A 24,709-nucleotide genomic window follows, 5' to 3' on the forward strand; every position below is an offset into this window, starting at 1 on the left:
GAGAGCGTGCCAAGCTTGAGCGTCCTTGGAAGATGCGCGTTGCGCGCTGGTCTGGAGAGCGTGCCAAGCTCGAGCGTCCTTGGAAGATGCGCGTTGCGCGCTGGTCTGGAGAGCGTGCCAAGCTCGAGGGTTCTTGGAAGATGCGCGTTGCGCGCTGGTCTGGAGAGCGTGCCAAGCTCGAGCGTCCTTGGAAGATGCGCGTTGCGCGCTGGTCTGGAGAGCGTGCCAAGCTCGAGGGTTCTTGGAAGATGCGCGTTGCGCGCTGGTCTGGAGAGCGTGCCAAGCTCGAGCGTCCTTGGAAGATGCGCGTTGCGCGCTGAGGACTGGAGAGCGTCTGCGCTGGTCTGGATGTGCGTCAGGACGAACAGCTGCGCGGGGGTCTGCAGTGGAACGCTGGGGTGCCTCCCGTGGAAGTACAGGGAGCGCAGACCAGTCTCCCCCACAGGCAACGGCGACAGCTGGCGAAGGCTGGAGCAAACATCTCGACGCCGGAGAATGGAACAGCTTAGGCAGACAGAGGATCTCCCGAAAGAGTCTAGATGTTTAGAGAAATATGACTCGGCAAGTATACAACACGACCCCACGCCAAAACGAGGGGAAGCGCCCTGGTATTTAAAGCCCACAGGGGGACTGATTAGCCTGCCACCACAGGTGCGAGAGATAATAGAATATCGAACAGGTGTGGCCACTAAGGGTAAGGAACGAGAGGGTGGGGGCTAGAGAGAGTGAGTGAGAAGGGAAAATAAACAGTATAGAAGGGAAATAAACAGTATAGGCTTAAAGAAACAGAGAAAAGGTAGTGAGCAGCGGGCAAAACCTCACAGTATCCCCCCCTCCAACGGGAGCCACCCGGCGACCCAAAACAAATACAGACAGAGTGGCAGGGGGCAAAACAAGAGGTACTGGCCAAGCCAGCAGGGGAAGCCACCACAAGAGTGGGGCTAGCAAAAGAAACAGGGTCGCCGAGGGGTAACTGGGGGAACTGGTCTAGAGGAACTAGTCTAGAGGAACTGGGTCTAGAGAACTAGTCTAGAGGAACTGGTCTAGAGAACTGGCCTAGAGAACTGGTCTAGAGAACTGGGCTAGAGAACTGGTCTAGAGAACTGGTCTAGAGCAACTGGTCTAGAGGAACTGAGGGGCAAGCAGGGTAGCAAAGGGGTAACCATGGTAGCACCGGGAAAGGGCTAGCAGAGGGAAGGTTGCTGCCAGGGCACTGATAGCTACAGGGCCTATGCTAGCTGTACTGCTACATCAACATAGAGGCTGCGCAAGCTGCCGGAGCCAGGCTAGCAGAGGGAAAGGGTAGCTGCCAGGGCACTGATAGCTACAGGGCCTATGCTAGCTGTACTGCTACATCAACATAGAGGCTGCGCTAGCTGCCGAGCTAGGCTAGCAGAGGGAAAGGATAGCTGCCAAGGCACTGATAGCTACAGGGCCTATGCTAGCTGTACTGCTACATCTACATAGAGGCTGCGCTAGCTGCCGGAGCTAGGCTGGCAGACAGGGCTGGACCAGCATGAGAGAACAAGCTAGCTGGAAGGACGGTCCTAGCTGTGGGAATCCTGACCTTGCTAGCTGAAGGGCAGTCCTAGCAGTGGGAGAAACTACACAAAAAAGTGGAGGCCATGCAGAGGGACCGGGTTAGCTGCTTGGGCCTGGCTAGCTACAGGGGGGTCAAACAGGGCAAAACGGGAAGCAAACAGGGGAGCTAACCGGGGAGACTAACAAGCTAAACAGGGAAGCAAAACTGGGCTAAACAGGGGAGTAACAGGCTAACAAGGGAGCTAAACAGGACTAACAAGGAAGCTAAACTGGGCTAACAGGGAAGCCAACAGGGCAAACAGGGGAGCTAGAGGGGACAAGAAAAAAAAAAAGGCAAACTCAACATACACAGTCTGTGCTGGCTGGGGTCGTAGACTTGGTGGGGTCGTACTGTTATGGTTTGTAACCGACCCCAATCGCACAACACAAGACAGGTATGATGGTTTGCCAAGAAACAGATATTTATTGAACAACAGGGAAAAACAGGGAAAAGGGCACTGTCCCTTTAAGGGAGAATCACAAATACAGGAATATAATATGAGGGGAAGGAAAGGTGCCTTTAAGAGGCGGGCAGGAAAAAGGGAACACTATGGGAAGGTAAGGGAACGCCTAAGGGAAAGAGGAACTAGAGACTAGGTAAACAAGGGACAAGGAGAACTAGGGAGAGAGGACTAGGGACTAGGAGAGCTAGGGATAGAGGACTAGGGACTAGGAGAACTAGGGAGAGAGGACTAGGGACTAGGAGAGCTAGGGATAGAGGACTAGGGACTAGGAGAACTAGGGAGAGAGGACTAGGGACTAGGAGAGCTAGAGGACTAGGGACTAGGAGAACTAGGGAAAGAGGACTAGGGACTAGGAGAGCTAGGGATAGAGGACTAGGGACTAGGAGAACTAGGGAAAGAGGACTAGGGACTAGGAGAGCTAGGGATAGAGGACTAGGGACTAGGAGAACTAGGGAGAGAGGACTAGGGACTAGGAGAGCTAGGGATAGAGGACTAGGGACTAGGAGAACTAGGGAGAGAGGACTAGGGACTAAGGGGACTGAGGCCCGCGGAGGCGGGCTGGGGAACAGGGAGGAACTGGGAGGACTGGTGGAAATCATCTGGGCCGCTCTGCAGGACAGAGGAGATAGTTAATGCACAAAGGGAAAAAACAGAGCAGGTGCAGAACAGTCCAAATAACAAAGTGAACAAAGTAATAATATCTTCGTGTGACAAACACACAGGGGGAGATGTAAAGTCCAAAAATACTATTCTAAGTGAGAACCAAAAACAGAGGCAATACGCTGGGAGAGTGACATCACAATCTAAACTCACCAGGCGTATGCGTAATGGTACAGGAAACGCAGCGGGAAGGGGGCAAGGGGCACTACGCTGAGTGAGTGACATCACAATCAAAACTCACCCAGCGTATGCGTAAAGGTACAGGGACAGCAACGGGGCGAGGGCATCGCCACCGGGTGGCTGGCTGTCCGAGCCGAGGAACAGAGTGCTGGAACAGTGGCGGCGGTGGCGAGGGTATCGCCACCGGGGAGCCGGCAGTCCGAGCCGAGGACAGAGTGGTGCTGGAACAGGCGGCGGTGGCGAAGGTGTCGTCACCGGGTAGCCGACTGTCGGAGCCGAGGACAGAGTGGTGCTGGAACAGGCGGCGGTGGCGAAGGTGTCGTCACCGGGTAGCCGACTGTCGGAGCCGAGGAACAGAGTGGTGCGCCACTGCTTGAGTGCGCACCGGAACCGAGAGACGCGTCGGGGTGCGTCTGCGAGGAGGAGTGTGCCAAGCACGAAGGTCTAGAAGATGCGCGTTGCGCGCTGGTCTGGAGAGCGTGCCAAGCTCGAGGGTTCTTGGAAGATGCGCGTTGCGCGCTGGTCTGGAGAGCGTGCCAAGCTTGAGCGTCCTTGGAAGATGCGCGTTGCGCGCTGGTCTGGAGAGCGTGCCAAGCTCGAGCGTCCTTGGAAGATGCGCGTTGCGCGCTGGTCTGGAGAGCGTGCCAAGCTCGAGGGTTCTTGGAAGATGCGCGTTGCGCGCTGGTCTGGAGAGCGTGCCAAGCTCGAGCGTCCTTGGAAGATGCGCGTTGCGCGCTGGTCTGGAGAGCGTGCCAAGCTCGAGGGTTCTTGGAAGATGCGCGTTGCGCGCTGGTCTGGAGAGCGTGCCAAGCTCGAGCGTCCTTGGAAGATGCGCGTTGCGCGCTGAGGACTGGAGAGCGTCTGCGCTGGTCTGGATGTGCGTCAGGACGAACAGCTGCGCGGGGGTCTGCAGTGGAACGCTGGGGTGCCTCCCGTGGAAGTACAGGGAGCGCAGACCAGTCTCCCCCACAGGCAACGGCGACAGCTGGCGAAGGCTGGAGCAAACATCTCGACGCCGGAGAATGGAACAGCTTAGGCAGACAGAGGATCTCCCGAAAGAGTCTAGATGTTTAGAGAAATATGACTCGGCAAGTATACAACACGACCCCACGCCAAAACGAGGGGAAGCGCCCTGGTATTTAAAGCCCACAGGGGGACTGATTAGCCTGCCACCACAGGTGCGAGAGATAATAGAATATCGAACAGGTGTGGCCACTAAGGGTAAGGAACGAGAGGGTGGGGGCTAGAGAGAGTGAGTGAGAAGGGAAAATAAACAGTATAGAAGGGAAATAAACAGTATAGGCTTAAAGAAACAGAGAAAAGGTAGTGAGCAGCGGGCAAAACCTCACAGACACTCTGGTACAAAAATGTTTACACCTGTGCAATAACATTTTAAATGATGTTGCTCCTTTTAAAACACGGAAAGCACCCAAGGAAAACCCCACCCCATGGATCAATGAGGATATACGTGTTTTTAAAAGGCTTTGTAGAAGAACTGAGAGACTGGCAACTGGTACTGTTCCAACCTGCTTTAAACATGCAGTAGTCCAGCCCCTATTTAAAAAACAAAACATTGACCCCACCCTGCACAGTAATTACAGGCCCATTTCCAAGCTTCCTTTTCTGTCAAAAATACTCAAAAAGGTTGTTCTGTGCCAATTATCTTCCTACCTACACCAGAACAGCATCCTGGAGACATTTCAGTCAGGGTTCAGGACTGGCCATAGCACAGAATCAGCCCTCCTTAAAGTGTCAAATGACCTACTCCTCGCCGCTGACAACCGTGACTGCTCTGTTTTAATGCTGCTTGACCTCAGCGCAGCTTTCGACACTGTTGATCACACCATTCTATTAGATCGTCTCCAACATGGGGTTGGTGTCAGTGACACTGCACTAGCATGGTTCTCCTCCTATCTCACAAATAGATGCTTTGCTGTCAACATCGCCAACTGCTCCTCCCCCTCAACCTCCCTCTCCTGTGGGGTCCCGCAAGGGTCCATCCTGTTCTCTCTTTACATGCTACCCTTTGGTCCAATCATTCAGAAGCACAACATCTCTTTTCACTGTTATGCTGACGACACACAGCTTTACGTTTCCCTGAAACCTAACAACCAGTCTCTACTTAACAGTCTCATGTCCTGCCTGGATGACGTTAAATGTTGGATGGCACAAAACATTCTACAACTAAATCAAAACAAATGCGAAATAATCCTCTTCGGTCCCCCAGACGCTGTCACCACCCTTACCAACAGCCTTGGCAACCTGTCCTCCAACCTGCAGTGGCAATATGTCAAGAACCTAGGTGTAATTTTTTTTTGATCCACAATTTAAATTCGACAGACAAGTGAACTCAGTGGTAAAGGCATGTTTTTTCAAACTACGCACCATTGCCAAACTCAAAGCCCTTCTCTCCCCTGCAGACCTTCAGAGAGTCATCCACGCCTTCATTTCATCTAGATTAGACTACTGCAACTCCCTCTATATAGGCATTAACCAGTCTTCCCTGTCCCGCTTACAACTGGTACAAAACGCTGCTGCCAGACTGTTGACCGGAACCCGCAAGAGAGACCACATCACCCCTGTCCTTGCCTCCCTTCATTGGCTTCCAGTACGCTACAGGATAGATTTTAAGGTTCTCCTATTTGTTTTTAAAGCCCTTAATGGTCACCCCCCCTCCTACATCTCAGACCTCCTATCCCCCTATTCCAACACCAGGTCCCTCAGGTCAGCCGATCAGAGGCTCCTGACAGTCCGGAGGTCTAACCTCAAGCTCAGGGGGGGCCGTGCCTTTGCTATCGCAGCCCCTGAACTGTGGAACAGCATCCCCACCTCCATTAGGCTCGCCCCCTCGATAGATGCCTTCAAATCGAGGCTCAAAACCCACTTCTACCTACTAGCCTTTCCCGTTCACTGACTCATGCCCTGTTTTCCTATGTGTTTGCCTGTGTGCCCTCCCATAAAACGGAGTGTGATTGTTGTCAATATGTATCTATGTGTATCTACCCTCTGTACAGCACTTTGGTTGACATGTCATGTTAAATGTGCTATATAAATAAATCTGATAGTAAATGCGTTAATGCAGCCCCAGAGTCCTATTTGAAACCATAAACAGAATTGTAAGACCTGCTTCTCCATCCACTTCTGCTCTCACTCAGGATGATTGCAATTCATTTCTGTCATTTTTTGTGGACAAAATCTCAATTATTAGAGCACATTTTTCTCCTTTGCCACTCCATGCAGTGTTTCCACCCAAACCTACAATATTGGACCAGTTTGCTGCTCTGTCATTGAAAGAGCTCACCACAATTATTAACAAAATGTCTTCTTCTACATGCACCCTTGATGTAATTCCCACCACTTTTCTTAAGAACTCACTACCTACTATTGGTCCTTCTCTTCTAGCCATAATAAACAGTTATCTCTCCTCAGGCTGTGTTCCAGGCCACTTCAAAAAAGCTATAGTTGAACCTTTGTTAAAAAAGCCAAATCTTGACCCTTCATCACCTCAAAACTACAAGCCTATATCTAAACCCCCCTTCATTTCTAAAGTCACTGAAAAGGCTGTAGCAAAACAGCTTCTTGAGACTCTGGAGGAACATAATATTTTAGACAAATTTCAATCTGGTTTCTGTCAGCGGCACAGCACAGAAACAGCTCTCTTACGAATTACAAATGATATTCTAATAAGTGCTGATCATGGTCAATACACTGTCCTTCTACTACTTGATCTGACAGCTGCATTTGATACTGTAGATCACAACGCACTTCTTCACAGGCTTGAGCACGAGGTTGGGGTAGGTGGGACTGTACTGAAGTGGTTCACTTCCTACCTGTCAGGAAGGTCTTTTTCTGTTTCTGTTGGTGGACATATGTCAGTCACCTCTCCACTGACATGTGGGGTCCCCCAGGGGTCAGTTCTGGGGCCGCTGTTGTTTACCATCTATATGCTGCCCCTTGGACAGCTTATCAGCTCATTTAAAGACATTTGCTATCATTTTTATGCTGACGACAGCCAGTTATATTTTTCTTTTAAACCCCAAAATGTTCATAAACTGTCAGCTCTTGTTGATTGTCTTTCCAAGATCAATTCATGGATGGATAGTCATTTCTTACAGCTGAATAAGGGAAAAACAGAGTTACTATACTTCGGGCCTGACACACAAAAAGCTGATGTTGTAACTGCACTTGGTCCACTAGCCGCTTACTTGAAGCCAAGCTCAAGAAATCTGGGGGTCATCTTTGATCAGTTTCTAAATTTTAACGAACACTTAAAGTCACTAACCCGGTCTTGTTTTTTCTAACTAAGAAATATTGCAAAATTGCGCCCCAATATCCCATATCACTGTCTTGAACAGGTTATTCATGTTTTTATTTCCTCAAGAATTGACTATTGCAATTCTCTGTTCACTTGCCTTGACAAAGCAGCTTTGGCTAAACTTCAAATCATTCAGAATGCGGCCGCCAGATTGTTAACCAGAACCAAACGCAGAGAACACATTACCCCTGTATTAGCCACGCTACATTGGCTACCTGTAAAATACAGTATTGATTTTAAAATTGCGCTCACCACCTACAAGGCTTTAAAGGGTGAAGCCCCAAGCTACATTGCTGAGCTTATAACCCCTTACTGCCCTAATAGGGCTCTCCGCTCCTCCGACCAAGGAGAGCTCGTCGTCCCCCGGACCAAACTAAAAACCAAGGGTGACCAGGCTTTTTCAGTCGTAGCACCCAAGCTATGGAATCAGCTACCTTATGAAATCAGGTCTGCTGTTAGTGTGGAGTCTTTTAAACAAGGTCTAAAAACCTTTTTATACAGTAAGGCTTTTAATTGATCATGTATGTGGTATAACATGTGTGTATGTGTGATTGTATTTTAATTTATTTATTTTTGAAGTATTCTACAATCTTGTATGTGATGTAACATGTGTGGTTATTCTATTCTGATTAACCTTTTACTGCCTGTAAAGCACTTTGTGATTTTAATCTGGAAAAGCGCTATATAAATAAAATGTACCTTACCTTACCTTACCATATGAATGAAGACTACGACTAACTCCAGTATCCATTCAGCTTTCTCTCCACAACATCAGCCACTAGTTTGGCTGCCAAAGCCCAAGATGGACTCACAGAATTATATACAAATGGAATGCACAATGCACACTGAGTGGCGTATTGCCAGACCTATCACTGCCCTGCATTTTAGCGCTGTGCAAGCCCACACATGATGAACTGAGTTTGGATAGCTTTTGCTTTCAGGAGACAAATGTCTCTCCCACTCAAAGAGCGCCGTCGACATGCATATGTCAAGAGAGAGAGAGAACAAAGAGAGAGAGACATGGAAGGCGTGTCGCACAAGTTATGTTTCATAATCTCTCTCTCTGCTCTCAGAAGCAGGTACAGGCGTTTTAACTGACGTGTCATTTATAATATTCTATCTACTGTATTAATTATTTTCATTAGTCAACACAATAATTTCAATTGTGTCTTTATGGGCTCATTCTTCTTACTTGCTCATAAGGACCAGGAGTTGTATCAATTAATTCAATGGAATTATATTCTGAAAATGGTGTGTTAGTAATAGCTTACAGTATGCTCTGGCATGTTGCAAAACATGTACTATTTTCTTTTTCTTTGAGGTTGGGGTGCCATGGAGTGCCATTGGGGTGTCGTATTCAGTGAACATTTATAAGAGTTGGTTTAATTTGATATAGTACTCATTCAATTTGTGTTATTTATAGTTAGCAGTTAGCTATAGTAACATCAGGGAAGCCACTGACGCCCAACTGCTCTGATAACAGTAACTTTGTAAACATCTTTTTCCAGAATAAAATCACCTTTTAAAATATGATAATCATAGGCAGAAACTTGAGGGGGTCAGCTCAATATTCCAAGGGTTCAATGTTCCCAGGGTTAAATGTTCCCAAGGCCTAAATATGTGCTGTCCCAGGGTTCAATGTTTCCAGGGTTCAATGTTTCCAGGGTTCAATGTCCCCAGGGTTCAATGTTCCCACGATTCAATGTTCCCCAGCTCTATATCCAAAATAACAAAGCTGAAGACATGTCTGCATGTCTGTCTGTCTGTATATCTTTTTGAGAATGTGCATGGAAGTGGGTTATGATACAGGGAAGGTAAAGGGTAAGTAGTACAGACCTGGAAGCATCTGGAAAATACTGGAAAATACCCCCCCCCCCCCCCCCCTCCCCCAGGTGGAACAAAGTTGAAAATATTGCTTTATGCTACTTAACCCAGGCAACGCACATACAAAATAATAATAATCATGATTTAAGTATCTAATCCAGTTTGTTTTTGTCAGTTTATTTTGTTCTGCATTTCTTTATAGTTGATTTTACACCTTTATCTATTTTTAGCTGACTGACATATCACTGCTGAACTGTCCAAACACCAATGCAGTGATGTTGTTACAATAGTGGCATGCAGTCAGAGACCTGCATAGGGGCAGGAGCCAACAATCTAAAAAGGGCACGTCTCAAGATATTTCAAACAGAAAGAGAATATCAGATGTGCAGACGCAGAGTGCATGCCAATCTTATTGACCTGGGAAATGTTGAACCCTGGGAATATTTGACCTGGGAACATTGAACCCTGGGAACACTGAACCCTGGGAACACTGAACCCTGGGAACACTGAACCCTGGGAACACTGAACCCTGGGAAGGCACCTTGATGACTGTGAGGACAGGAGTAGGGAGCACCTAGCCTAGCTTTGGCAAAAGTCAAGAAATACAACTTCCATCAACTCAAAAACTGAAGCAGAGATGAAATTTGGAAAATTACAGAGTTCATGCAAAATATCTAAATAGTGTACTTCTGTCAACACATATCTTATCTTGCACTGATGTCAGACTATATCTGTTTAAACGGTCAAACTACATACATTCTTTTTAACTCAGTGAAAAAATATTTGTCTGAGAATGTTGTAAAAATTAAGATGTTTTGCATAAATTAAGATGACACTTATATTTCAAAACAATGATAGTGCCTTAACTCATTCTGCGCCAAACACAAGATATCTCGTTTTTAGTTTCCTTTTCCTTCGATTTTATCATACTAGGCACTCACGTGGGCCTTGCGAGTGTGGATTGGACCTGCAATGATGATTGAATCTTGCCAGGTGGCAGTATCGCCTACCTTATGAACATGCATGGGCCCCACATCCCCCAAACAACCACAGCCCCCCAAACAGTTGTGAGCAGGGGCCAGCGTCTATACTTTCCACAAGCAAGTTGTCATGCTAATATTATGTCATGTTCTACGATACCTATTTCAGCGTGCGTGTGTGCGAGGCTCGCTCTCGCATTATCATTATTTCTACGAGGCTCGCTCTTGCATTATTATTATTTCTACGCTGCTCATTATTATTATTTCTACGCTCATCAAAACTAGCGTAGGCAGGGGCGGTCAGTGGCCAATCAGAGGAACGCGGAAGGACAACTTGCTTGTGGAAAGTATAGACGCGACCCGATTGCCTAGAGAGCAAACTATTGGATATCATGAAAAAGACTAAATGGATTGATGATGATTATGGACGATAAGGTGCGTTTCCACAAGACTATGTTGGACTATGTTGGAATCAGCACTACTGGTAAAACGTAAAAAAAAAACTATAATCAAACCGACCGATGAGGAAACCTATTCGGCTCCGTCTATAGTCTGGCCCGTATAGTAGATGAAGAAGACAACGGATGAGGGCTACCTAACGTTATATGTATTGATCCTGTTCTGATTCAAGACACTTGGACTCAAAGTGAGAAATGGAGTACCTCTAAAACAAAGGTAACGTCTATTTTACGTCTACTTTACCGAAACCCCATCCTAAAACATGTGTTTGTATGATTGCAGCGTCAGAAAATTTTTACCTTTGACCTGGCAATAATATAGGTCTCAGGCGAGCAGCCGCGAGATTTGCGCATACGCAAAACACACTTTATCTCACGATCTAGAAAACCAGATAGGATTATTTTGAAAAGGGGCGATGTTTAGCGTGGTATAGCGCACAAACGAAAGTATGTAGAAATGAACCGTTTCATCCCTGTTGGACTATAAATAGTGCCTGTCAAATGAGCCATACTATTGTCTCCATAGCTATAATATAGAATATAGGATGGGTCCGCAAACATCGTGAAAATGGAGTAAAGATGGGAAAACAGCATGGCAGTCAATGAGTTAAGGAATTACCACGTCTGTTTTTTTTACTCATATAAATTGTATCAATAATGAATGTACTTTGAGAATAGTGTGAACAGCCAGATTATTTTCCCGGTATCTAAATAAACCTTTACATTTCTGTACTCTTGACCTTTTCGGAAAATCCTCTCTTTACTCACAGTAACAGGAGAAATTCCACAACATGGTGCAGTGTAGCAGCTGGTCGAAGTGACAAAAAGGTATTTTTCTATCACAAAATATCTTCCTTTTTGACCAATCTAACTCTAACATTCTGTGTTGTAAGAAATCGACCAGTGATTTCAAATATGAAAAAAAAATGCAATGCTATGTACAGTATGACAGATTGTTAGATACGGATGACTGCACCTTTCAAAGAGATAGGGAACAGATCTTGTTAGTCCCCGTTATCAAGACAGTGACAGAATGAAGCTCTTTAGACCAGTGGTTTTCAACTCGTGTGCTGTGAAGCAAGATCAAGTGTGTTGTGGAATTTTAAGACGACCAATTAATTTGACAAGGGTTCATAAAATTATTTCTGAATGACACACATTTCAATTCAACATAAATATTTGTGTCAGCACTCAGAATTCATAACTACTTGTAAATACTTATATACCTAATGTGTGTGTCCCTCATTCTCACATACATTTTGGTGACAGGGTGGGGAATAATGATTGAACTGCACATCAAGGATTCTGGAATCGCAGGACTCGCAAGAACGAGCTGCTAGCAAAGACATCTGTTTTGTGATGCCAGAATGGACAGAGGCCAACTAACAAAAAGGAAGGCAGTCCACATCAATAAAACTGGCAACAGACAGTATGAACATTATGTTGTGTATGAGGTTACTTGTACTGCCTGGAGATAGCCCTCAACCTGTGTGCGTCATCTGCAGAGATTACAGTATAGTAAATGCTCATTCTCTCTCTCTATCTAAATACAAATCCTGTCAAATATCTGCACTTGTTAATCAGATGTCTAATACAGTACTTCCACATAGAAGTGCTGCTTGTGCTGTTCTTGACGTTACACTGTTCTTCTCTCTATCTATGTTTCTGAAGTCTCTGATTCAACAAGACATCGTTTTCTTACTTCATCAATTATAGGCCTTGATATCATCCCCAAATCATATTATTATTGTCATAATTATTTCTGCTGTTCTTATTTAATCTGAATAATAATGTTGCACACTTGTCTTGCAACTGCGGCCTCTGCGGTGGTACTAGGCAAGAGACCCGGGTCTCCCTTGGTGGTGATTTTAACGCACTATGGGCACCAAATGGACAGAACTGGTTTGAATGAACAGAGAGAATAGCGACTAGTTTCTTCATTGCTACACAGTTGGGCCCTTGATGTCTGTGTTATTGATACTCTGCGCCAGGTTGATCCATCCTTTAGAGACTAATTACTCTGCATGCCAGAAATCCTTCTCAAGAATTCATTAAATATTTATTTCCAAGCACTTTGCAGAGAGTTCACAACTCTCTACACATCCAAGTGTTTTCTGATCACAATGGTGTCCTAGCACAGGTACACATCCCACTACAGAGAAGCCAAGAGCAGCAAGATGGCATTTCAACACCTCACTCACCCTACTGTTGCAGAATGGACAATTCATTGATCAAATGGACGTACAATAGTCTGAATTCATTGGCTCTAAGGCTCGGTAAGTGATCCGAGAGTTCTTTGGGAGTTAGTTAAAGGTTTCATCAGATCCTATTCAATTAGCTTCGCTTCCAACCTAAACAAAAAACATTTATAGGAAATCAACAAATTGGAGAATAAACTATCTCATATTGAAATGAAAATGCATGGTACCCCTTCTCTACAACTAGCACAAGAGAGAGAGGTAATAAGGATGGAACTAAACCCCCTCCTTAGATACAGAGCTGAATCTATGATATGATATGATCATGATGATTATTTGAATCATTCGCAACCTAGTCGTCTTTTAGGAAAGATTACGTAAGAACAAAAATGTATCCAGCATTTCTTGCATTAAAGGGGGACTTCACCGAAAAACAATTCAGATTTATTTTATATGAAGACTCTGGCAGGAGCACTCATTCAAGGGTACTACGACTATGCTTGCACCTCATGGTACCAAAGCACCTCAAAGGCACTAAAAACAAGATTACAAACATCACAAAACAAACTGATCAGACTACTACTTGACCTTACTCCTAGAACCCACCTCACCCCTGCCCACTTTGACTACCTAGGATGGCTTAGAGTAGACGACAGAGTACAGCAACTTGCAATGGGCCTGGTCTACAAGATACACTACACGACTAAGGTACCCATGTACATGTCAAAATACTTCCCAAAGGTCAGTGAATACCACAACCACAACACCAGAGGGAGCGCAACAAATCATGTTAAACCCAGATTCGGCTCAAACAAGGGACTAAACACGTTTCGCAATTATGCCACATCAATGTGGAACGCCCTACCCAAAGCTGTAAAGGAATGTGAATCACTACACACTTTCAAAACCACTCTCAAAGAGCACCTACGGGAGACTGCAATTAAAAACTGGCCCCTGTAAATGTACAGTAAATGTCCTAACCCAATAATACATGAGACCCTCTTCTTGGGACCAAGTAAGGTTTTGTCGATATTCCAATGTACAGTTTTGCTTGTACAGTTGTACAGTTTCCCCCACCCTGCCTGTTTGGAATGATTCTGCCAAATCCTGCAGTTACTGCTTAGCTAAAAAGGCTTATCACTGAACATCTGAAAACTTAAGGGTGTGTCTTGAATCATGTTTCCTCTGACAATCTAGAGAACAAACAGGGGAGAGAGAGGGCACCCCAGCCAGTGGAGGATGGGAGTTTAGTAGAATGAAATCCATCATTGACTCTCACTCTCTGGGATCTATTAGTTAAGAACTCAGGGTTTAAGTCAGGTAGCGTGCCCTCAGCTTTAGATAATCCCATAATGGAGCTTTAATCAATTTTAGTATTGTAAAAACATACCCTTCTTTTTGGACTTGGTTCCTCTGCCGAAGGAATTCTCTGTTCCTTCCAGGGTCCTAAAAGAAGTCACCAAACACAACAGTAGGTCTGTTTGGTATAGAGGTTTGAATACACAAAAAGATAATAAAATGTGATTATCGATTTTAAAAGAATGCATCTTCCCACCCCTGATCATAGAAAAACTCCTGGACACTTCAGGTTCTGCCAAGAGAGATCTGGAGCAATTCACAGTATAATAAGTTACAATAGCTATAATAAAATATAATATAATATATAGCTATATAGTAAATGATTCTGTGAATAACTCCTGAGGTGTGGCCGTAACAAGCCCTCCCCCATCCCCACTCAACTCCAACCCACACATCATATCAAAACAAAAAACAGAAACAAAGTGCAATACCAAGTTTCTACCTTTAAGAATGTGTTTCACGGTAATGATTTGATGCATTTCCAAATGAAACTGTTGAAGGGGGGTTAGGTACCAGGAGGGACTTGAATTGAGCAGATCCAAAGATAACGGCAAAATGAATATACCAAAGATAACGGCAAAATAGATGGTGACCGTTTTAAAATCAATGATATCTTATTTGATGGATGTTTTATTAATGCCCTTGGATGGAGAATGGGTCAGTTTTTTTTTTCCTTTTTACTTCAGGGACACTTCTAAAGCATTTACTGTCAAAAGAAAAAAAAGTTATATGATTTTCTTTTGTCCATAACACTAAGCCTTACAAATCAGCATTTGAAACACAGCATGTGCCCTTTAGTTCAAGTAAATTGCTCTACTCTTCACTGCGTCTATGACAAGCACTCAGAAAAATAAATAAGACGACTGCCACTCACAGTCCACTGCCCTCGCCTTCGGTCTCCTGAGAGGCTGTAGAGGAGCGGTCCGAGTCCGACTCATACAGCTCCTTCACGGAGCTTGTGGGTGTCCCGCTGTCAAGCTGGCTAACAACCAGCTGGTTTAGGTTGTCTGGGTCTGACAGCCATGTCACCAGCAGCTCCAAAGCTGAAGAAAATAGCACACATTGTACTGTGCGGTTTAATAGGGCCAAGTATAATCTACTTCATTATTACTAACGGCATTCACATTTCACTAAGTGTTAAGGTAGAAGAGTGTATTAATAAGTGGAAAAGATTAATAATGAATACAATTTGTATATCTGAAGTAAGAACAGTACATTTTGTCAAATTATTGGAAGTGGTTACTTTTGCATATATTAATTATTTTACAAAACCAAGCTAAACATATCTCATTAATTGTGAAATGTATTTTATATTGTGTATGTCTACTTGCCCAGGGACTGCAGATGGAAATTAGCTAAATCTGGTGGAATGCATCTCCTCTAATTGAGCTGAATGTATGTTGTACATGGTCCCTGACGAACTAAACAATCAACTAAACTAAACTGCTCCCTGAAATTAACTGTTTGTAATAATGTCATCTATAGTCATCAATGTTTGTCAGCAAAAAGGTTACGACTGTAGGTGTGGATGTTAATGTTTAATCAACCACAAAAAAACAAATAAACAAATCATTAACAAGCCACAGGAAATTAACAAATAACTTTAGGATAAGCTTTTAACACATTCGGGGCCATTGGGGCCCGTCTAATCCCACTCTATGAGGTCAGCTTTTCATTACAAGTTTTCACTTTCACTGATTGATTGATTGATTGAAAAGTTTATTAACAGATTGCAGAATGGGTACAGTACAGTACAGCTCAATACATACAATTGTTAAGAGGATGCAGACCTGAGAAAGACTTTCGTCTTGTTTCCATCAGGGTCCCCCATTTTCAATTCATCATATGACACACATGACATACAGATAGACAGTACTGCTACATCTATACATTTATGACATACCAGATTTTCAAATACAGTACTGTTTGTGATACTAAAAAAATCCAGAAGAAGAGTATATACATTTGACATAGAAACTGTGCATTGGGGGAGGTTGGGTAGGTGGGGTGGGGCTGTACATTGGAGGTGGGGGGGGGGGGGGTGGGGGGGGGGGGGGGGGGGGGGGTTGGGTAGGGGGGGGGGACACTGTACATTGGAATACTGACATACATTTGACATGGAAACTGTACATTGGAGGAGGTTGGGTAGGTGTTGGGTTGGGTGGGGCTGTACATTGGAATACTGACAAAGCCATGCTTGGTCTTTATTGTACAACTGGGTTAGGACATTTGTAGGGGCCAGTTTTGAATTGCAGTCTCCCGTAGGTGTTCTTTGAGTGTTTTTGAAGGTGGGTAGTGATTTACATTCCTTTACAGCTTTGGGTAGGGCGTTCCACATTGTTGTGGCATAATTGCGAAACGTGTTTAGTCCCTTGTTTGTGCCGAATCTGGGTTTTACATGATTTGTGGAGCTCCCTCTGGTGTTGTGATCGTGGTATTCACTGACCTTTGGGAAGTATTTTGACATGTACATGGGTACCTTGGTCGTGTAGTGTATCTTGTAGACCAGGCCCATTGCAAGTTGCTGTACTCTGTCGTCTACTCTAAGCCATCCTAGGTTGGCAAAGTGTGCAGGGGTGAGGTGGGTTCTAGGAGTCAGGTCAAGCAGTAGTCTGACTAGTTTGTTTTGAGATGTTTGTAATTTGGTTTTTAGTGCCTTTGAGGTGCTTTGGTACCATGAGGTGCAAGCATAGTCGTAGTACCCTTGAATGAGTGCTCCTGCCAGAGTCTTCAGGGTATTCTTGTTTACCAGGGAGGAGATCCGGTACAAGAATCGAGTTCGTTGATTGACTTTTTTTATTACATTGGATGCCATTTTGTCACAGGAAAGATTAGCCTCTAGGATGGAACCCAGGTAGGTAATTTCATCTTTCCTACTTACAAACTGAGGTTGTTTGTAGAGCTAAATCTATATTTTATATTATTGCTATGTGTCCATTGTCATTGTCAATTGACAGTATAAGCCTTCCCTTCAATATGCCATAAAGAAATTATTTTTTCATCAATACGTTTCCGTTTTATAGCGTTGTGAATATGAACTATATACCGCAATGGTCTGGGGTAATTCCTGCAAAGCTAGTTATAGGGCGCTAAGCTAATAACGTTAAATCGATTGGCGTTTCGGCCCTACAAAAAATGCATATGATCGGTATCATGTTCCACCATGAATGCATGAAAGGGGGGGGGGGGGCGGGGGGGGGGGGGGAGTCGTTTCTGATTATTGATTACCAATAACATCATTCGTTATTGCAACATCATACGCTGACCGGGTGGATGGCTATGAGAACAAGGCCTGATCAGACTGAAATTGACGTCAAATCGCTCTTACTTGTGGCCGGTTGGATTCCAAAAAGAATTTCCCAGTTATTTGATCGCCATCTGGTAGATCGATATGTCCATTGGCTGATGCTATATTCCTTTACGTGGTTGGCCGCGAATCGGTTAAATATGAACCAAAATTCATGTTCCAAGCACTAAGTCAACAAAAAGAAAAACACTGAAAATAGACATTAGGTGGTTGTGGTTTAGCTATAAAACAGGGTATTGATTGATTGATTGATTGAAAAGTTTATTAACAGATTGCAGAATGGGTACAGTACAGTACAGCTCAATACATACAATTGTTAAGGGGATGCAGACCAGAGAAAGACTTTCGTCTTGTTTACATCAGGGTCCCCCATTTTCAATTCATCATAACATAGATGACATACATGACATACAGATAGACAGTACTGCTACATCTATACATTTATGACATATCAGATTTGCAAATACAGTACTGTTTGTGATACAAAAGTGTCCAGAAAAAGAGTGTATATACATTTGACGTAGAAACTGTACATTAGAGGAGGTTGGGTGGGTGGGGTGGGGTTGGGTGGGTGGGTGGGGGCTGTACATTGGAAGTGGGGGGGGGGGGGGGGGGTTGGGTAGGGGACACACACACATTTTACACTGTACATTGGAATACTGACAAAGCCTTACTTGGTCATTTACTGTACAACTAGGTTAGGACATTTGTAGGGGCCAGTTTCGAATTGCAGTCTCACGTAGGTGTTTTTTTAGAGTGTTTTTGAAAGTGGGTAGTGATTCACATTCCTTTACAGCTTTAGGTAGGGCGTTCCACATTGATGTGGCATAATTGCTAAACGTGTTTAGTCCCTTGTTTGAGCCGAATCTGGGTTTTACATGATTTGTGGAGCTCCCTCTGGTGTTGTGATCGTGGTATTCACTGACCTTTGGGAAGTATTTTGACATGTACATGGGTACCTTGGTCGCGTAGTGTATCTTGTAGACCAGGCCCATTGCAAGTTGCTGTACTCTGTCGTCTACTCTAAGCCATCCTAGGTTGTCAAAGTGGGCAGGGGTGAGGTGGGTTCTAGGAGTCAGGTCAAGCAGTAGTCTGACTAGCTTGTTTTGAGATGTTTGTAATTAGTTTTTTAGTGCCTTTGAGGTGCTTTGGTACCATGAGGTGCAAGCATAGTCGTAGTACCCTTGAATGAGTGCTCCTGCTAGAGTCTTCAGGGTATTCTTGTTTACCAGAGAGGAGATCCGGTACAAGAATCGCGTTCGTTGGTTGACTTTTTTTATTACATTGGATGCCATTTTGTCACAGGAAAGATTAGCCTCTAGGATGGAACCCAGGTAGGTAATTTCATCTTTCCTTGTGACAATATTGTCACCCACTGTAACCGAGAAGCCGTCGGTCTTGCTGAGTTTGTTATTTGAACCGAAGAGAATGGACTCTGTTTTGCCCATGTGTAATGATAGTTTGTTGTCGGCGAGCCATATGCAGATTTTGCCTAGTTCCGAGCTGAGGGCTTTTTCAACCTGTAACTTGTTCTTGTCAGAGACCAGCAGTACTAGTGGAGACGGTATCAAATGGTTGCTACACAGCAATGTGCTTACCCTTCAAGGCAACAATCTCATTCAAGGCACAGTGGTTGACATCTAGTCCCACCAGAGAGTCCGGGAAAAGGTTGCGTACCAGAGCCTCAGAGAACACACGGAGAACTGCCATCTCCTCTAGCCTGGAGCTGAACAATGGCTCTCTGACAGAGAGCAGGACAGAGAGAGACAAAATTACCTTTAAGAAAAGGAAAATTACATTTTAGACATAAATGTTTATCGCCACGCTGCTGTAAACCATAGTTTATAGAGTTAATGTGATTAAAAGTGATTCAAATGTATTTGATACAAACAACAACAATTACACATGTTCAATCGTGTGTGCCAAGTCACATGATGGGATCCAATAAAAGTGAAGTATTTAAGTAAATGATTCATAGAAGCCAGGTGATAAAAACCACATTTATAGGTGGTGGAAGAAGTAGATAGTTCCGTTACTTAAGGTTGAAATACCCAGATTAAATAGTACTCAGGTAAATATAGAAGTCCTCCAATCAAAATTCTACTTATGTAGAAGTATAGACATAATTAATATTGTACTTAAGTCTCGAAAGTGAAAATATGCATTGTATGAGATGTTTGTGTATAGTGCTTGGGAGCATTCAACCCTCAAACCCTTGACCTATAAAAGTTATGTTAAATTGGTTAAATTGGTCCAGTAATGCTGCTCTGATTACATCCTCTTGAAGTTGGCAGGCTTCATATTTTCTTCAAAGCAACTAATTTGTCTATCAAGGTGCAGTGATGTGGAACAATATAAAAAAATCTAACAGAAACCTGTTCCACTTTAAATACATTTAAAAGCAAGCTTAAAAAGAACTACAGATCTTGTAGTCTTTAGTATCATTGTGTATTTGTGAGTAGTCTTTTTTTCGTCTATTTTTTCAACATTGTAATTGTTGTATAATGCTGTATTGTATGTATCTGTTGTGTGTATGAGAAAGGGATATGTGCATGTGTGTTTGCGCATAATGTGTGGGGAGGAGGGGTGTGTGTGGGGGGGGGTTGGTGTAGTTATTCTATATAGGTTTAAGAGGGGGGGTCGCTTATAAGCCCTTGGGCTTTATGACCTTTCCTGCACATTTTAACTGTTCTTCTTTTACTTATTTTTATTCCAGAATGTATGTTTGTAAGTGCAAATAACTATAAACAAAATAAATAAACAAACTAGTAACTGATGGATTCGGATAAATGTAAAGTAAAAAAGTAAAAAATGTCCTTTGAAATTAAAATATCTCAAAATTGTACTTAAAGGAAAACGCCAACATTTTGGGAAATTAGCTTATTTGCCATCTTCCCTGGAGTTAGACAAGAAGATACATACCTTTGTTGTCTCTGTGCGTGCGTTAGGCTTAGGGAACGCCCGCTCCGTTAGCTTAGCTTAGCTTCATCACTGGAAGTGGGTCAGACTTGTACCCTACAGTTCCCTACAGTTCCCTACAGTCACGAAAGGATCCGAACCGATTGAAGTTTATGGATACCATGACTTAAAATCCTCTTACTTTGACGATTAAAAGCCTCCCCAATTTAGAAAACAGTATTCCCATGGCTGGTGTTGATATGCTGCTACTGTAGCTAACGAAAACCAACAACCGGACACTCAAGCAGATAACGAGGGTAATAACTTCCGGTCGGGGGGGTTCCAAAATAAAAGAGCGACGTCTATAGCAGCGGAAATACGTTTATTTTGTACATTATCTAACGTTAACACAAACCTAAACTAACTTTAGGTTAGTTGTAACGTTAGTTTAGGTTTGTGTTAACGTTAGATAATGTACAAAATAAACGTATTTCCGCTGCTATAGACGTCGCTCTTTTATTTTGGAACCCCCCCGACTGGAAGTTATTACCCTCGTTATCTGCTTGAGTGTCCGGTTGTTGGTTTTCGTTAGCTACAGTAGCAGCATATCAACACCAGCCATGGGAATACTGTTTTCTAAATTGGGGAGGCTTTTAATCGTCAAGGTAAGAGGATTTTAAGTCATGGTATCCATAAACTTCAATCGGTTCGGATCCTTTCGTGACTGTAGGGAACTGTAGGGAACTTGAGGGTACAAGTCTGACCCACTTCCAGTGATGAAGCTAAGCTAAGCTAACGGAGCGGGCGTTCCCTAAGCCTAACACACGCACAGAGACAACAAAGGTATGTATCTTCTTGTCTAACTCCAGGGAAGATGGCAAATAATTTCCCAAAATGTTGGCGTTTTCCTTTAAGTACAGTACTTCAGGAAGGAAGCCAACCTGTAAGAAAGCCACTCACCTATCAGACTGCTTAGCATTGTGCAAGTGCTGGGTCAAGATGTGAACAGAACCCACAAAAGCTGAGCAGACATCCAAGTGTTTGACTATGCTGATAGCTTTGTCTATGACAATGTCAAACTCCCGGCACAGCACCTGGTGCAGAGGCTGCCTCTCAAGGGCCTCCGGGACGTCGTACCAAGAGAGAACCAGCTGGGCATATGCACACTCAAACACTGAGGGAGAACAGGCGCAACACAAAAGACAACTCATGTTAATAACAATTCTGAATTTCTTATGTGTTGGGAATAATAATCGTGGGCTAGATGAAATTCACAAGCTCCTCTCCAAATTACACTTTTTGACCGAACATTCAGAAAACAGATTAACACTGCAACAAAAAAACAAAACCAAAAAAACAGATATATGCTTGCTACAGCACATAATTATGCAAAGCAGACAAAGCTTTACTTCCTGTTTCTCGTGACTACAAAAAACGGTACTTCCCGTCCATCTTAAAGCGTTTTATTTTTTTATTTTCTTTCGAGCCCCTCCTGAGACCATGTAACATGAGCACCAGCAGCACATAACAGCACAGTCCTTTTCCAGTGTCAACTCTAAACACAATTCTGCTGACAAAACACCCACATTTCCACCTGCCCAACCTTGTTTTTTATATGAATATTTCTCAATAAAGTTATAAGATCTCCAGCCTTACAGTAGGCATGCACACTTCAATCCAAAGTGAAAAATACCATTTGTTGGACTACTACTCCATAATTAATGTAAAATAAATGTGTCTAAGCTTTGAAAACAAACTTCCAGTAAGAGTTTAAGTGGTTGAGCCATGTCTCACCTTGTTGAAGAGACCTTTTTACATGAGGATATTGTATTTCAGCCTGTGTATTTGTCTCTGTATCAGGCGCATCATAGCCCGACAAACCCTGATCCACATTGCTTTCCTGAAACAGACATGCAACAAATAAGTCGTTATAGATGACAATTCATTTAAATGTTTTTTTTCTTTTTTTTCTATAGGTTTACTCTATTAGTCTAGGATGCTTTGTACTTACACAAAGCAATAGGGTTGGGGGCTTGGGGCTCAGTGAACACCATTATTTGCATGTGTTGACAGGCTAATCACTGTTAGGTGTTCATTCAACTCTCCTGACATAATGAACACGAGCAACAACAGGTCACTGGCTATAGTTTTCTTGTTAGATCTAGAAAAGAACAATATCTGTCCAATTGTTGAGATCGAATTTGACAAATCAGCATGATCGACAAATGGGTCCATTTCATCCACATCCACGTCATGTTAATTTCATCCCCCATGGAAATAATTGTGATCAGGTCAAACGTTAGCATCTTCTTCAGCTTCTACTAACTCTCGTGCCAAGTTAAGCGCTCATTAAACAGACAGTTATCGCCTCATGAAACTGAAAATAACATAGATCATACAAAAGTTAAAATGCGCAAAATGTATTTGATTACCTCGAATTGTGATTCCTCAAACACCTCGTCTGTTTGAGTGCTGCTTTCCTGGCCAATGTTTCTGAATAATAGCGGAGTTGAAAAACAACAGAAAAAGCATAACAAGTATTGGATCACCGTTCGTCCACATTCTGAAAAATACCACACAAGCCCGAGAATCATGGCGATAGAGCAGCGACGTAGGTACATCTTAGTTTTTCTCACAAGACGCGCGTTTTATTCCTATCACTTCGGGTTAACATATGCATTGTTTTGTAGATCTACATCTTTAACATGTAATAGCCGCTTTCGTAAAGCGCATAGCCAGCCAAACACTGAGCGACAGGGAGGGGAATGTAGTTGTGATGATGAGCAGAGCTGTGGTTGGCTGTGGACATTTCTCGAGCATCTGCTGATGACGCTATGCCATCTACAGGTCACAACTCTTACAGAAATGATGGCTGGACTGGACTTGTTGAGGCGATGAACTGAGCGGGATAGTGTTCAACATTTCACTACATTTGTAATTATCTATTTATTCTGTTTTATACGTTTGTTTTCAATTCAGTCTAGTTAGTTTCAATTAATTTACAGAGTGGGTTTGCTCGTTTCAGGTGGGTTTTTATTGTTAAATAATTTTAGTTTTAGTTTCGTTATTGTTAGTTTCAGTATTAGCATAGTTATTATTGGTTTCAGTATTAGCATTCGTTTTTATTATTATTGTTATCAGGCTTGCAGTGCTCGTATCACTCGGTATCACGCTGTGATACCTCACTCACTGAGGCTGAAGTACGCGCAATCGCGCACGGAAATGTTCGCGCGTGTACGCGCAGTCACGCACACAAAAATCCGCTGTTCCTATTCGTTGTAACTAAGTACCGGCTCGGCCGCGGCCACCGTTTTTACATAACAAAAGCCACTTTTTACATAACAAAAGCACAGGTAGAGTAGACTGACCAAACGTCCTCTTTTGCCCGGACATGTCCTCTTTTCACGCCCTGTCCGGGGCGTCCGGGGGGGGGGGTTATTATTATTAATTCATCGAAATGTCCGGGGTTTCACTGTTTTTCAGTTTCAGTTTCAGTTTCACGGCCCTTTGCGAGCATCTGAAGGCTCGGGGCTGCATTTTTCGCCGAACATATAAATTACCGAATAAAGCGCTATTCGTTGCCGTTCGAATGCCATCTGGATCGCCAAAATCCGTGCCTCGGTTCTCGAGTTACATGCCGATATGTCAGGCATGCGACTTTTTACATGGCATTATCCAACCGGACTCCCGGAGAAGCATGCAGCTGCAGAGCCGCAGAGCCAGCGGCGCTCTCTGGGCCGCGCGCTGACGGCCGCGCTGTGAGGCAATAGTATCCAGCTGCAGGACGAGAGCACCAACACTCTCAGGACCGCAACACTTTAAGGCATAGATATTATATAGAACACTAGATAGCTTGCCCGCGCTGCCGGCCAATGGAGAGGGACGTCACTGAACGGCCGCCATCTTGCTCCAGTTAGCCTTGAGTGAGAGTGAGTGAGCTGCACAGACAAAAATACTCATAACTCGCTGAAATATTGACGGATTTACAAACGGTTTGGTTTATTACAAGCATTATTAACGTGGCTATGATTCAAGCGGTTTGTAAAAAAAAAAAAACATCTTTAAATTTTTTTTTTATAAGTATGCAGCATGGAGCGTTTGACCTACTGTCAATTTGCCACTGCACCACTGATTGTTATTATTATATTATAGGGGGTATTTGTCAGGGGCCAGATTTAAGAAGTTCAGAAGAGGCATTGTGTAATACAAACACAACACTTTGTGAAGGCAACTCACAGTAATGTAGATCACCCAGTCTATTTTAATTTAATTTTAATTGGTTTTGTAAGTACACAATATAGTCTCAGTTTAGTTGTAGTTTTTTCTGAAGTCTAGTTTTTATTTGTATTTCAGTTATAGATCGTAGTATAGCTACCGCTCTGCGTCCTTCTGAAACACATCCTTACGCCAGTATAATACTGAATAAAATCTCCACATGCACCTTTATACACCCATTCACCTGGCCACACCCCATCCGCTCCTCTA

General features: G+C 43.7%; 1 protein-coding gene across 3 annotated transcripts in view; it reads right to left on the reverse strand.

Annotated features, from left to right (window-relative positions):
* LOC311242805 (uncharacterized protein) overlaps positions 1-23,010 on the reverse strand; it is a 49,281-nt gene extending 26,271 nt beyond the window's left edge. The window contains exons 1-6 of one of the 3 annotated variants that reach the window (XM_084331845.1): positions 22,657-23,010; positions 22,019-22,124; positions 21,185-21,398; positions 18,925-19,067; positions 14,894-15,062; positions 14,051-14,106 (exon numbers count right to left, since the gene is read on the reverse strand). In XM_084331845.1, coding sequence (XP_084187971.1) covers positions 14,051-14,106; positions 14,894-15,062; positions 18,925-19,067; positions 21,185-21,398; positions 22,019-22,124; positions 22,657-22,845 — 877 coding nt within the window. In that variant the 5' untranslated portion in view covers positions 22,846-23,010. The remainder of the gene's footprint in view (positions 1-14,050; positions 14,107-14,893; positions 15,063-18,924; positions 19,068-21,184; positions 21,399-22,018; positions 22,125-22,656) is intronic. The other 2 variants (XM_084331844.1, XM_084331846.1) reach the window with 2 other exon arrangements.
* Between the last annotated feature and the right edge of the window lie 1,699 nt (positions 23,011-24,709).

The sequence above is a fragment of the Notolepis coatsorum genome, assembly GCF_963971535.1.
Source record: "Notolepis coatsorum genome assembly, chromosome: 16".
Lineage (NCBI taxonomy): Eukaryota > Metazoa > Chordata > Actinopteri > Aulopiformes > Paralepididae > Notolepis > Notolepis coatsorum.